General features: G+C 31.5%; 1 protein-coding gene across 5 annotated transcripts in view; it reads right to left on the bottom strand.

The window, feature by feature from the left end:
• Positions 1 to 13545, bottom strand: part of LOC143191191 (uncharacterized) — a 253012-nt gene that overhangs the window by 18413 nt on the left and 221054 nt on the right. Inside the window, exon 4 of one of the 5 annotated variants that reach the window (XM_076396060.1) lies at positions 8857 to 9254. The exons of 3 other annotated variants lie outside the window; for them this stretch is intronic. In XM_076396060.1, coding sequence (XP_076252175.1) covers positions 9007 to 9254 — 248 coding nt within the window. In that variant the 3' untranslated portion in view covers positions 8857 to 9006. Of the gene's footprint in view, positions 1 to 8856; positions 9255 to 11829; positions 12213 to 13545 lie in introns of those variants that run through there. One more of the 5 variants, XM_076396041.1, reaches the window with a different exon arrangement.

Genomic DNA, 13545 nt, shown 5'->3' with positions numbered 1-13545 from the left:
TTTAGATTAGAAATATAGGCAAATTTTGAATGCTATCGTACCAGAAATATTTTTTTTTGTATATTTTAGCGTCTCCTTTAGAGCAACTAGGGTACTGGACCTACTGTTTAACGTGGGCTCCGAACCACGGTCCTGGGCATTAAGCCTACCCATTGCCGAGTGACCAGTGGAGACCGGTCTTACCCAGCCTGGTTACTGGCGTGACTGGGATTGTTTTCCTTGTCAAATTTTGACAGTTGCCTAAGGATAATCACAAATGTTAAAGAATCACAAACATAATGACAATTCCCCAGCAGGATTCAAATCCGCGACTATCGCAACAGCAAGAGGACCGTCCTGTTGTCTTTACAAGTGCGCCAACCAAGCCGGCTTTCCTTTTTTTGTCCTGTTATATTCTATTTGTTCAGAATACAAAATAAAATGTATAAAATAATATCTTATCGATTATTACAGATCCCAAGTATTTGAACTGCTGCACTTGCTCTAACTGGATTCCGTTGAGATTTACAATAGAAGGCGATGCAGTTGTCAGGTTTCTGTATTTTCTTAATTAAATTTAACGTCTGCTATCAGCGTATATAGCGCTCTCATCAGCGAACCCCAAATCGGTCAAGGAGTTTGTAGAATCATACTGAATGCCATGTCTGTTTTTCAAAACTTATAGTATAATTGCATCCACTAATATGTTAAAAAGTAATGGAGGAACCACATCTCCTAAGTGAAACCCCGCTCCGACCTTAAATAGATTTAACAAATCGTTTTGCATTCGCACACCGCGAACTGAATTATCGTAAGACGCCTGAGGAAGTTTAATAATCTGACAACTGCGCGGTTTCCACATCTAATACGTTCCTCGATCAGCTTGTGTAGCGCGACAAGCTTATCTACGCAACTTTGATTGTGTCTAAAACTCGCCTATTCTTCTCAGATTGTCTCCTCGCATGCTCTTTGTAAGTTGACTTGGTAGGATTTATACCCCTATAGTTCTTACACTGTTTACTATCGCCTTTTTCCAATCAGATTCTCGCGTCACCTTTACATCGCGTCGTATGTTAATCAAAACATAATCGAACACCCCGGAATCAATAACTCTTGAATTCCGTAAAGGTAGTTGATGCTTCGGAGGGTGGTCAATGAGGCAAATGACAGCAAACGTAAACTATTTCCATTCATTTCTTCATAACCAAACTTTCCCAAAATGTCTTCCCAACCAGTTCTGGATGAACCTATATGTGCGTTAAAATATCTAGCCAGAATAGATAGATCAGTTGCAGGAATAGAGTTAAAAACTTCTTGAAGTTGGTTGTAGAAGTTTTTTAGCCATGTCTGATCTTATTGGAGATGTGTACACAGATACAATGTATGTTTTCACCGTGCTGTGAATCTTGAGAAGGGCGATGCGATCTGAGTTAGATTAAAAAGATATTATACTAGAAACTGTTCTCTTATCGACTATGAAATTTGCTGGTCGCTTGTCACCACTGGAATAAAAAAAGGTGTACACGCATTATTGGTGGTCATTCGTAGCTTGGAGATAGTAGCGACTGCGATATTATATTTTACCAATTTTAACGTGATAATATCCTTCTGTCAGAGATAGTGTCCTGTTTGTACAACCTTTATGTAAATTCTATTTATAAAATAAAGTAACCGGATGTAATGTAAGAACAATGCCGAAATTGGAAAAGTGAAAAAATTAATACTCCTAGGAAAAGAAAAGCCAAGGTCGAGTTAACTGGATGAATTCAAACATGTTACATTGAAGAAGAGAATAGGAGAGGATGAAATAAGAATAAAGTCAAAGAGAAGAGGGAAATTAAAGAAGTTATCAAATAAAATAAAAACCGGATTAAAGAAAATTTTTTTAGAAATATATTTTTATGAGCGGTAAGATATTCACAGAAATTTCAACGGTTGCGAGCAAAATGTACTAAGAGTTAAATAAACACAAGTTAAAATGCAATTATTAATCATATTATTATCACATTTCACAATTGAAATTGAAAAAGTACATTTGGATTTAGTAAAAGTAATTGGTTAATATTCCAACTAAAAGGAACACAACTATTTCCGGTTAATAATCTACGTATTCTATATTGACGATTTGTGAATTGAGATAATTATAATTGCCTTCATATGATGGTGCATGATTATGCGCGTATTGCTCTGATGACTTAATCTTAATGGTTTTTTCAGTAGTCATGAATTTTGCTTTACAGTTATATCTGGTACATCTCCAGTGTGATTTATCATCGTATCTACGACCCAATTTAAATTCATTATTATTGAAAATTATTTTGGGATATTTTCGCCCTGCTAAGAAATATATAGTGCCTAAAAAGAAAGATCCGTTAGATAAAATTCTTTATTATTATTTAAGGAATAAAATGGCAAACTAAAAAATAGCTACCAATTTAATACTGTTGGTTTACTTAGAATTGTCCCCTGCTCTATTTTATTGTAAAAGATTTTATTCAAGACAAATACTTGTTTACTCGTTCGACAGCAAAAACAGGATATGTATTATGATTAATGTACTAAACTATACTGTTATGAATGCATTCCTTAGTATCATGTATAGGCTATTCTATGATAGTTTAGTGTTTGATTTGTTCTATAAGGTAGCAATTAGGACATAAATGCTAATAATACCAGACTTCATTTGGTTTTGCGCTACATTTAAATATCTAAAACTATTATTTACTTGAAAATTATATTTTATAGTGCAATAACAGTATAATAGCATAAGAATCTGGAAAAAGTCATAATAAATATATAGAATAGTGAATATTTATCAATATAAACACAACAGCTAAATTAATATCACCTTACTCATAACTTCTTTCTGTTAAAATAAAACAGCTTTAAGGTAAACTAAAAGTCCTTGACCTTGTGTACGCTTATTTAAACGAACTGCTGTTCGCAGTAATATACTTGATAATACAATGTTAAATTTACAAATGTTTAATGCAATAATTCATAATCTCGTTTAACTTAATGAAATTCAGAACCATAATAATATCGGCTTGTATTACACCTTCCCAAGAGCTGTAACAGATAACACTAAACAACAACAAAAAATATCTCGTGCAGAACTGCTCAGGCGCATCTATTCTAAACTACCGGAACATAGTTAACTGATGTTTACAGATGTTTACAAGTCTTTAAAACGGTTGCAAGAAGGAAAATTTTCATGAGATAATGCAATGTAATTTAATACAAGAAAGGGAAGAAATTAAAAACATTTTAAGTTAAGAGCGCTGATCAAGCTATAATAGTCATGCACAGATAAGTTATAAAATTGGAAAGGGTTTTAATAACAAAAACTATTACTTCACTTTAAAATACTATTTTATCTTATGAAAAGAAGAGGCGACTTGTTGAACGGAGATACTAAATAACATTAACATTTCTTATCCATTAGAAAACAGACTAACCTACTTCTCAATGTGGGTTATGAATCAAAGTCCTCGATATTAAGTCTATCGGCTGGCCAGTGAACGACTAGAGATCATCCAATAAGAAATCCAATTTTACCCAGCCAGGGTGCTGCCGTAATTGGGACGATTTTTCTCGTCGGAATTTGTACTCTTGCTTTATTAAGAATTACAATTATAAATTTAGAAACATGTTCCAGTAGAATTCGAATTGGTAACTATCAAAAGAGTAGGAGGGCTTGACGAGGAGTAGGACTTGTCGCCTTGATAACTTCACCAACCAAACCGGTAAAAGATAAAAAAATAAATAAATACATAAGGAAACAATTTATTTAAACTAGATATTTTATTAAAACATATACATATCAATATTAATAGTAATATATAATTCATTAAATCAGCGATGGACAATATTCAACTTGTACAGACTGGGATTTCAAGTCCTTATAATCACCTTGATACGTACATACATGATTGTGAGTTACTGAAGATTTAATCCTTAATGTTTTCCCATAAGATAAACATCTAGCTTTGCACTTCAGTTTATTGTCGTAAATACAACTCCAAAAACTTCTATTGCCTGATCTGCTCTTCAACTTATAAACAAAGTTATGTATGATCAAAATTGGGTGTTTACGACCTTTGCCAATATAAATTTGAGTTAAACCTAAAAAATATACTACACTTAATTTTGTGTGTTTTTTTTATGAGATAGTTCGATATTTGGTTCTACGACGTATTGAAGTTTTGAACAAGTTCAAAAAGTTAATGTAAAATTGGCATTTATATTGAATAAATATGTTATCAGAAAGGCAATAAAATATTTTTTAAAAATTATATATATTGTGGATTATTGCCCTAAAAATAAAAAATGATAACTGATTCATTTTTTATACGAATTTTATAAGAAATATATACCAAAAAATATATTTTGAAAACATGGATTACTTTTAATTTACTTAATAACTAGTATATATATAGAACAAGTTTTAATGGAACAATAAGTAAAACAAATTTTTTACCACAATTTACATACCCCTTATGTAAATAGCTAGCTTGGATGTGGAAAGACTGTATGCATGAACGAACTGTATCAAACTTCAATAATGTACAATATCAAGAAAGATCTAGAGAGCATTATTTTATATTCACTGATGGTTTCAAAAGGCAGCCTACTTAGGATCTGAACTTACGAACTTGAAGCAGGAGCAGTACTTTAGTCTACCCATAGTGACTTATATCCTGACGGCGGAATTATTTGTCATCTATAAAGTACTAGAATTTATTTAAAAAATAACTATATTTATATGATGCCACAGACTCCATGAGCTCCCTTTGCTTGCGACACAACCCAAATAATGATAAATAATAAAAATTAATTCATTGAAGAACAAATCGAGGCTCCCATTGCATATGGGCATAGAGGAAAATAAGCGTATGGACTACCTTGCAGGAATCATACATTAATAGTGAATAGTTTATTTTGGTATAAATACCTGAATGCTCCTACTTTGGAACTGTACAGAAGGCTAGACAAGTTACGTTGGGATTTGTTGAATGAAAATAAACTATGGTGAATTAAAAGAACTTACTACGAATGACCATACATAAAGAATATATTAAGGAAAAGTTTATCTTGATATATCCGATTAAAAATAGGTCATTGTAGGATAACCTGTGTCTCCTGAAATTAACCTGCTCTGGTTTGCACTGAGCATAGCAGTCACAGTTAAACATATTTTAACTGAATGTATGAAATTCACAAATCAAAGGGTGAGTTTAGGGTTTGGAAACAATTTAGGGGCTTGTTTCATTCATTCCTAAGGGGTACTATGCGGGAATATAACACTTACTGTTCAGACGAGTCATACCGGATTGCTGTTTATTTATAAACTGTATATATATTTATTTGTGTATATATTTATATGTTAATATATATATATATATATATATATATATATATATATGTATGGTGTATGTCTGTGGGTCTATTAATACTTGTTGTAATAACTTGTTCTATATATATACATTGTATACTATTAAGATTTATAATTATGGTAGTTTACCAACATTGTAAAAAAATTATAAAGAAATTATGTAAATCCCGAGCACAAAAAGTCCGACAGGTTGTTGGGTCGTTAATTAATTTTAAAAAATGTTCAACTTATATTTTCTCTAACAATCAAAAAACATCAGAGACATGGAAACAATCAGAGAAAGATATTTTACCGGCCTTCCACAAAACCGCTACATGGAATCCATAAATTAGAAGATCATTGAAATGATTACGTTCAAGCTAGAGGAAATTGAGAGTCATTTATAAATTTCCATTTTCGCGAACTTATTAACCTAGTAAGAATTATTACAGCAGATATTTGAAAAACGCCGGAAGCGAAAATGTAGTCCTATTAAAACTATGATGATATTTGAGGTTATTTCTAATTTTTTTGAAACTAGTAACATGATATGTTAATATGTAACTTTAACATTAATATAGACTATAGTAAAGTTGCAGATCAAATTATAAGGTAGTAAATATTATCCGGATGACGTATTGAAAAAATATTTTAATGGTTATAATAATATGTAATATTAAAAAAGTGTATACAGTTTTAACATTAATAGTCAATAATATAATTTATTGAACGTCAGTGAAACAAATAAATCAATGTAAATTAATATGTTCATGAAAATGGTGAAGTGAAATAAGAGTCTGACATTGTTGCCTTGATGGGGGGGTGATTATGCTTGTTCTGCAAAAGTAGTTCTTGACTATGAGGATAATGTGTCAATAAAACTTCGCATTTGGTGTCGGAATAATATTCTTGACATCGCCATATCATATATGTACATGGACTGCTCAACACATATTTGAAATTGTTATAAATAATCAGCTTAAAACCTTTTTTGATTACTCTATATTTAGTACCTACAATAGAATTATGGACGTTATTTTAATATATAATAATAATATAAAGAAAATATATAATCATACAAGTTTTTTGGTGTCATTTTGCTGCAATATTGTTCAAGTATTCCAAATAACACTTTCGAAAGTGATCAAAATATCTTATTTAAACTTCAGCAAAATGATATATAATAATAACAATAAATGAATAGATTATAATTATTCAACTGTAAATTCAATCAATAGAGCTTTGATGTTATCATATTTACTACAGGAAATTTTAAAAGGAAAGAAAAAAAGAAGCGTACGTTTTTAATAAGTTTAATTTTTTAATGCCTGTGAACATATAAAAATATATTTTGTTGTTAAATTACCTATAAAAATACAGTTATATATTAAAATAGATATAATAGAATAACATATTCTAGCAGTTATTATAGGTATTTTAGGGTTATTATAGGGTTTATTCAGGGTTGACTCGGTTTTACAGTGTCATGTTTCCGTTCCTAATTCGCAGCAGCGAAAGTACTATTTAAGAGCAGCTAATCGATCGCTTTGAAGCTACTCACAACCATATTAGTTAAATACCGTAACTGCTTATTTTGTTAAGTGGTCAATCAATCCATTTTCTTGATTGAAACGATGATGATGTTTGTCTCTAATATCCGCAAGTCTTTTGTTGAGTTCCGAAGTGGTCTGACATTTTGGTGCAAAATCTTGTCGAAATTCAACGTCTTAACTTTAACTTTGACTAACTATTTTTTTAATATGCATATTGTATGTTACAAAATTCTATGAATAAAATGTGAAAAATATGTATGTATCTACCACAGGTAAAATATCTTTATAATAAATATATAAAAATATGTCCTTACTCGAATATGACTTCATGATCATTTTATTTACATAGATATGTTATTTTAATGATTCAGATTGCATTCTTGATCCATATATTTTTTAGGAATTATTCGCTGCGTTTTCTATCCAAAAGGTCGATTTCGCCTGTAAGGAAATCGTTTACTTTTCATATCAGGGATATGTCCAAACCATTAGAATCAGCTCTTTGAATTTGTTCCTCGGCTGCGCATTGATAGTCGCATTTTAAACGAATGACTTAAATTCTAATGCGATCTCGGAGAGAAACATGTGGAATGTGCTTTACATATCGCATTTTAAAGACTTCAAGATTACAGATATCAGACTTTAACAGTATCTAAATCTCGGAGCTACACTTGATTGCAATATTTTCTTTCTTTCATACGCACTGCTATAAAGAAGTAAAAGCTCCTGCACTAGGCCTATTTGACTCATTACTTCAGCGGTAGATGCTATTTTCTTCTTCTATATTACCACTTCCAAGTACTTAAAGTCCGGCACTTGCTTTAACTGGATCTTGTTGATATTTACTTTTAATTTCTAAACAGTAGCGGCGCGTGGTTCCATACTTCAGTGCTGCACAACGATAGGTAAAAAAGGTTGTCAGTCATTTTATCAAAATTATCATTTCGACACAGATTATTACATCCGCTAGCTACAAATAGCTGATTTTCATGTGTATACGGGCCAGGAAGATTCCAGCGACGAGCACAAAGAAAAGCGAACGGCTGGTTTTCTCACGTTACGCATACTCAGCGTCTTGCGATTTGGGGATATTGGAGTCTTGTTAATGAAATAATTGATAGGTTTAAGCTTTCCGTTTACCGGCAGATAAGAAATTAATCAAAGTTTTTGTGTATTAAGTCTATGATGAAACGTTTTTAAAATAAAAATAATTATTAAAATTATGACAGGACATAATTTAATTAGTTTTCTTTTCAAGAGGCCTTAAATTTGGGGGTGCACTTATTGAGGAACCGCTGTTGTTTAAAATACAGACAATCCGGCAATTCTCAATACATTCCTTTTATTAATTAATTTTTAACCCATATGGCTCTGTACTCCGAACTATAACATGGAATATTGTGCTATCATCAACGAACATCAGATCGGCCAAGGATTTAGAATAGATGGGTTTTAAAATATTATTGAAAAACAATGGAGACACGACATCTTGGTCGGACCGGCTCGGATCTTAAATGAACTTGACAAATGATTTCGCACTAACACAACGCCAAATGGAACCAACCTAAAATTTTTGAAGAAGTTTAATAATATTTAGGGCAATATATTCAGCCTCAAAAGCAGCCCAAAGTGAGGGCCAGTGTATAAAATCGAAAACAGTCATTTATAAACAACGATTTCTACATCCAATACGTGAAGGAATATAGAATATAGGAAGTATTATCCAGCATAGAGCCATATTTTTTATTAAACTTTACGCCTATAATATTAATTATTGCAAATAATTGAAATAAATAGATTTTAAAAAAATCAATATCTTAATTGAAAATAAGAAATTATAAATTGATAAATTAAATAAACACCGGCAAAACATACTTATCAATACCATTATGAAGAAAACAATAGATTCCATATTTGGCAGGTTGTATTAACTACAATAAAAATGCTCAATGAAATCGAAGCTGATTTATATTTATTCACGAACTGAACAAAACCAAACATACATTTTTTGTTTAGGTGTACAATTGAATTTCAGAATAAAATAACAGAAATTGTTCATTAATTACCCAACAAAGTAATGTCATAATAATTTTAAAGTATTTAAAACTCATCATTGGATAATTTTCTGATGCGATTCTCGTTTGGTGGATGATTATGATTTTTGGCTTTCCTTAAGATGTTAGTTTCCTCGTTGATGATGACCTTACACGGACATTTCATATCAGACTTCAAACCTACACAGGCCCAATAAGTAATACCATGAGACGTCTTCTTGTTTGCGGTAAACACATAGTTTTCATAAAGCATTTGTCGAAATCCTCGTTTGTTAATAAAATATTGAATTTCCTCTAAAAAATAAAAAAGTATTAAAACGAATTGGGAATACATTGATTTCGAATATAAATAATATTTGTAGCAGTAATAAGACAGGAAAGGTAGAGATAAAAAGTAAAATGATAGCAGTAAATTGATCAATAAAAGATCAATGGTGCTTAATTTGAAAGGAGAAAAGCGTTTTAAGATAATTTAAGGAAATATACTATAAAAGTGGTTATTTTGTACAGTACTTTTAATAATGAACGAAGAGGGGAAATAAAACAACAAAATCTCAGACAACAATATTAAATCTTCAGTAAATAGCTGAAAACAAGATTAACATTCTCATTTTACACCATAATTGGCAATACGTGCCTATTTTTAGGCTTAACATATATTTTTGAGTGCAAAGATTCAAGTTAAAAAATATATTCACATATGGTTCAGCTTATATAATAATAAGCTGAACCATATGTGAATATATTCTTTTATAAAAAGGCAAGTCCTATTGGTGCCAAATCAGTTAAAGTTGTAGAAAATATTTTTATTGTAGTTGTGTTTGAAACTGTAGTCGTCTTTTATAATAATTTTAGAGATTCCAATCGACAAAGTTACCCTAGGCGTGTGGAGTTCAACAGCGAAAGTAAAACAAAAACTTAAACAACCAAGCAATTTATTATGAAATTTTAAAAAAACAGATTCTGCTTTTTACTAAACATGAATACATTCGATGCAAAAATTATGAATTTTTTTGCTGCTGCCTTTCAGTTTACAACGTCCACCTTCTTTTTCTGTAATAGAATTTAACAAAATGACCATAACCATCGAACCTGAATCGCTCGGCGGTTTTACTTCATCTTGAGCTCTGCTAGAGGCTCCTTGTGTAGGCTCCTAACTTTCTGTCGAAATACTAAAAGATCCATGACATTTTGTTTTTAATTCCGAGGAATTCTGTTTGTTTTTTATACTCCAAGCAAGAATTGACCTAAGCTAGATCAAGAGCATGTATTATCACACGTAGTGTCCATTTTCTCGATATTACATGGGATCGAAAGCTTTTCCTTTAGCCAGCTCTTCGTAGGCATTTTCCGGTTCCTTATCATACTTATCATTATCATCGAATAATAATACTGACCAATCATCATTTTCAAGTATTTGCGAATAGCAAAATAATAAGTCCGATAAGGACAACATAGGGCAAAAGTCCCGCTACCCTTTCGATTGCCTATAACTTTGCTCAAAGAAAAGATAAGTAAATTCATACAAAGTTTATTTGTTTTTTTTTTACGTTATGATTGAAAAATTCTATCGGCTAAGTGGTGACCGCGATTCGCATACTACTTTCGGCTTTTTAAGAAATTTTTCATGATCTGAGGCAGAATTTTTTCTATTACGTGACAAATATTGTCTTTAAGATGTTGAATCATTTAAGGCTTATTCACATAAACTTTTGATTTTAAAAAACTTAAGAAAAAGTCTGGTGCTGTTAAATCCGGAGATCCCGCTGGCCATGCTAAATCGCCACTTCGCGGAATCAGTCTTGGATGAAAAACGTTATTCAATAATTGAATTGTTAAACGAGCTGTGTGTGCTGTGGCCCCATCTTGCTGAAACCACATTTCCTCTAGTCCTTGCTCTTCCATTTCAGGCACAAGAACATTTCGAATCATGTCTTGGTACGGTTCAGCAGTAATAGTAACTACAACACCTTGGTCATTTTGAAAAAAATAGGGAGCAATGGTGTTTCCAGCATGAATACCACACCATACAGTTGATTTTAGTTTTTAGTGGATGCAATGATGTTTTATGAATTAAATGATGATTCTGTATTCCCAAAACCGATTGTTTTGTTTATTGATATGGCCACTGAGAAGAAAATGGGCTTCATCGCTCATTATCAATTTAGACGAAAAATCTTCAATTTCATCAGATAGCCTTAGGATTGCATTACTGTACTCAACTTGTTGATCAGGATCTCTTGCTATCAATTTCTGAAGTAATTTAATTTTGTACGGGAACATTTTCAAAACAGTTTTCAAAATTCACCTTAAACTGCGTGAAGAAATGTGCAACTTGGAACCACGTCTTCGAATTGATGTTTCTGGAGACTATGCAACACTACCACGCAGCTGAGCCACATTTTCAGGGTTACGAGACGTCCATTGTCTTCCAGAACGAGGCCTGTCTGCTGTCGTACCGCACCGTCGAAAGTTCGCATGTAAACGATAAATTGTGGTTTTGTGAGACATGATTAGTTTAACAGTCTTGTTTCAAGGATCATCAAGATATCATCAGTTTTAAGATAATTGAATCCTTATGAAGAATTGTAAAGCACCGAATGAAGAGTAAATTTCCATCATTCAAGCAATTGGCGGATGTTTTGGAAAAATGGAACAACATTCCGTCGAAAACTGTTCAAACGCTCTACAGATCTGTTCAACGAAGAATTACAGCCGTTTTAAAAGCAAATGGTGGCTCATGATCTTATTACTAAATACATTCTCTATATGACAGGTGTTCGTAATATTTTTTGCATGGCCTGTATATCAATGTTTATATATCGATGTTCAATTTACATATCCAGCTAATATCGAAACCAAACCAACACATGATTAATCCTTTATTTAAGTTAAGTTTAATAAGTAACTTACAGGAAATAGACAAATATATTAAATAAAAATGCTTGTTCTAAAGCTTTAACAATAAATAATTGAACCAACGTTAAAAATAATATTTTATTGTGAAATGTTTAGCTACCATGTTTTTAAAAAATATTGGATCAGCAGTTGGTTCGTGATTATGTCGTCGAATAACATCCACCACTGAACCGTACGTATATAAAATGGCAGTACATTTGGTTTTATTGCAATATATACATCTCCAGCGGGTTTTGGATCCATTGATCCTATGCATGCAGTATACATGGTGATCTACTATTACTTTGGGATTTTTGCCTTTTGGACCTGATCCCAAATACACAGTGCCAGAGCCTAAAAAAGAAAAAATATAAGTAAAGGTAAAAAATTACACAAAGTATTATGACACAATGCAGCAGATATATAAAAATTAACAATTCTTTGAATCAGCGTATTCTGGATATTACAATATTAAAACATCATGTTTATCTGATGAATTTGTTGTAAGATAAATAACCTCTCCTTAAAATCTTTGCTTGCACTTGCAGTGACTTTCAGTATTTCATGGGGATTTTGATCATGACCTCCATTTACTGAAAATATAATGCTTTGAAGAAACAGGTGCAACGTCCAATATTTGTAAAATGTGATCGAATTCAACATGGTTTGTTTTGCGGTAAATAAAGAATATCTAATCGGCAAATTTTCTAAAAAAAGCAAATTTGACGCTGCAACACTGCGAGGTGCTGACGTCATAAATTTGGATGACGTGAGTCGGCTGTTTTATTGGATAGCTATAGATAATCGGGTGTATAACATGCGCACATCAAAAATATGGGGACAATAAAGCATGAAATGTACAATAACTTTCATATAATCTTTTTGCTAAGGCTGGATGATCGTCACGAATTTTTGTCAATAGATGTTTTAAAAATTTAATTTAGAGAACTAGTATTTTCGTCCCATTGTCTAAATTAACTTTTTTTTGCACGAAGTTTGGAATGTGATGCGAGAAGAGTAATTCCTATTAGGGAAGAATTTGATTGTTGAACTGTATTTATATTCCCTGTTGTAAAAGGCAGTTGTACAATAGACGGATTAATTGTAGATTAACAATTTAGTATAATATGGGTTTATAAAGATATAATTAGTAAAACAAAATAATGACTAAAACAAATTAATATGACTTTCAAATTAGGTTTTATACCAAACATTAATAACTTCACATGTTCCGATAGTTTAAAGAAAAAGTAATGCAACTATTGTTACTGGACATTCTGATTTTGTTTTTAAAATAGGCGATTAGAATAAACTATTTACCTTAGCGAAACGACTTCATGAAATTTGAATGAACATCCTTTCTTATGAAATCCTCTTTTAGATTTTTTATTAAATTTTAGTCGATAATTAGCTGTTGAAAAATTTTGATAGTGTTTAAAAGAGTAATAAACAGATGAAGTAACACCTGGTAAATACAGTAGTCAAAGTAGTAAGTCTCCTTTATGTTTCACTCATATTGTAACGTATAATAAAATGCTGTTATGACGCAAAATCATTTAAGGCAGTCTTAATTTGTAAGCAACCAATGCTCATTAACTACAGATTTGAAACTAAAGAAGTAAATAATTTTAAGAAGTTAATATATTATAAACATACCGTAGTCTGTAGTGATAAAATATTTATTTTC

This window comes from Rhynchophorus ferrugineus, unplaced genomic scaffold, assembly GCF_030347505.1.
Source record: "Rhynchophorus ferrugineus isolate W39M unplaced genomic scaffold, kcgeb_rfMv2 rfM2, whole genome shotgun sequence".
Lineage (NCBI taxonomy): Eukaryota > Metazoa > Arthropoda > Insecta > Coleoptera > Curculionidae > Rhynchophorus > Rhynchophorus ferrugineus.
Note: the sequence above shows the minus strand (reverse complement) of the source record. Positions and strands in the feature narration are given on the sequence as shown.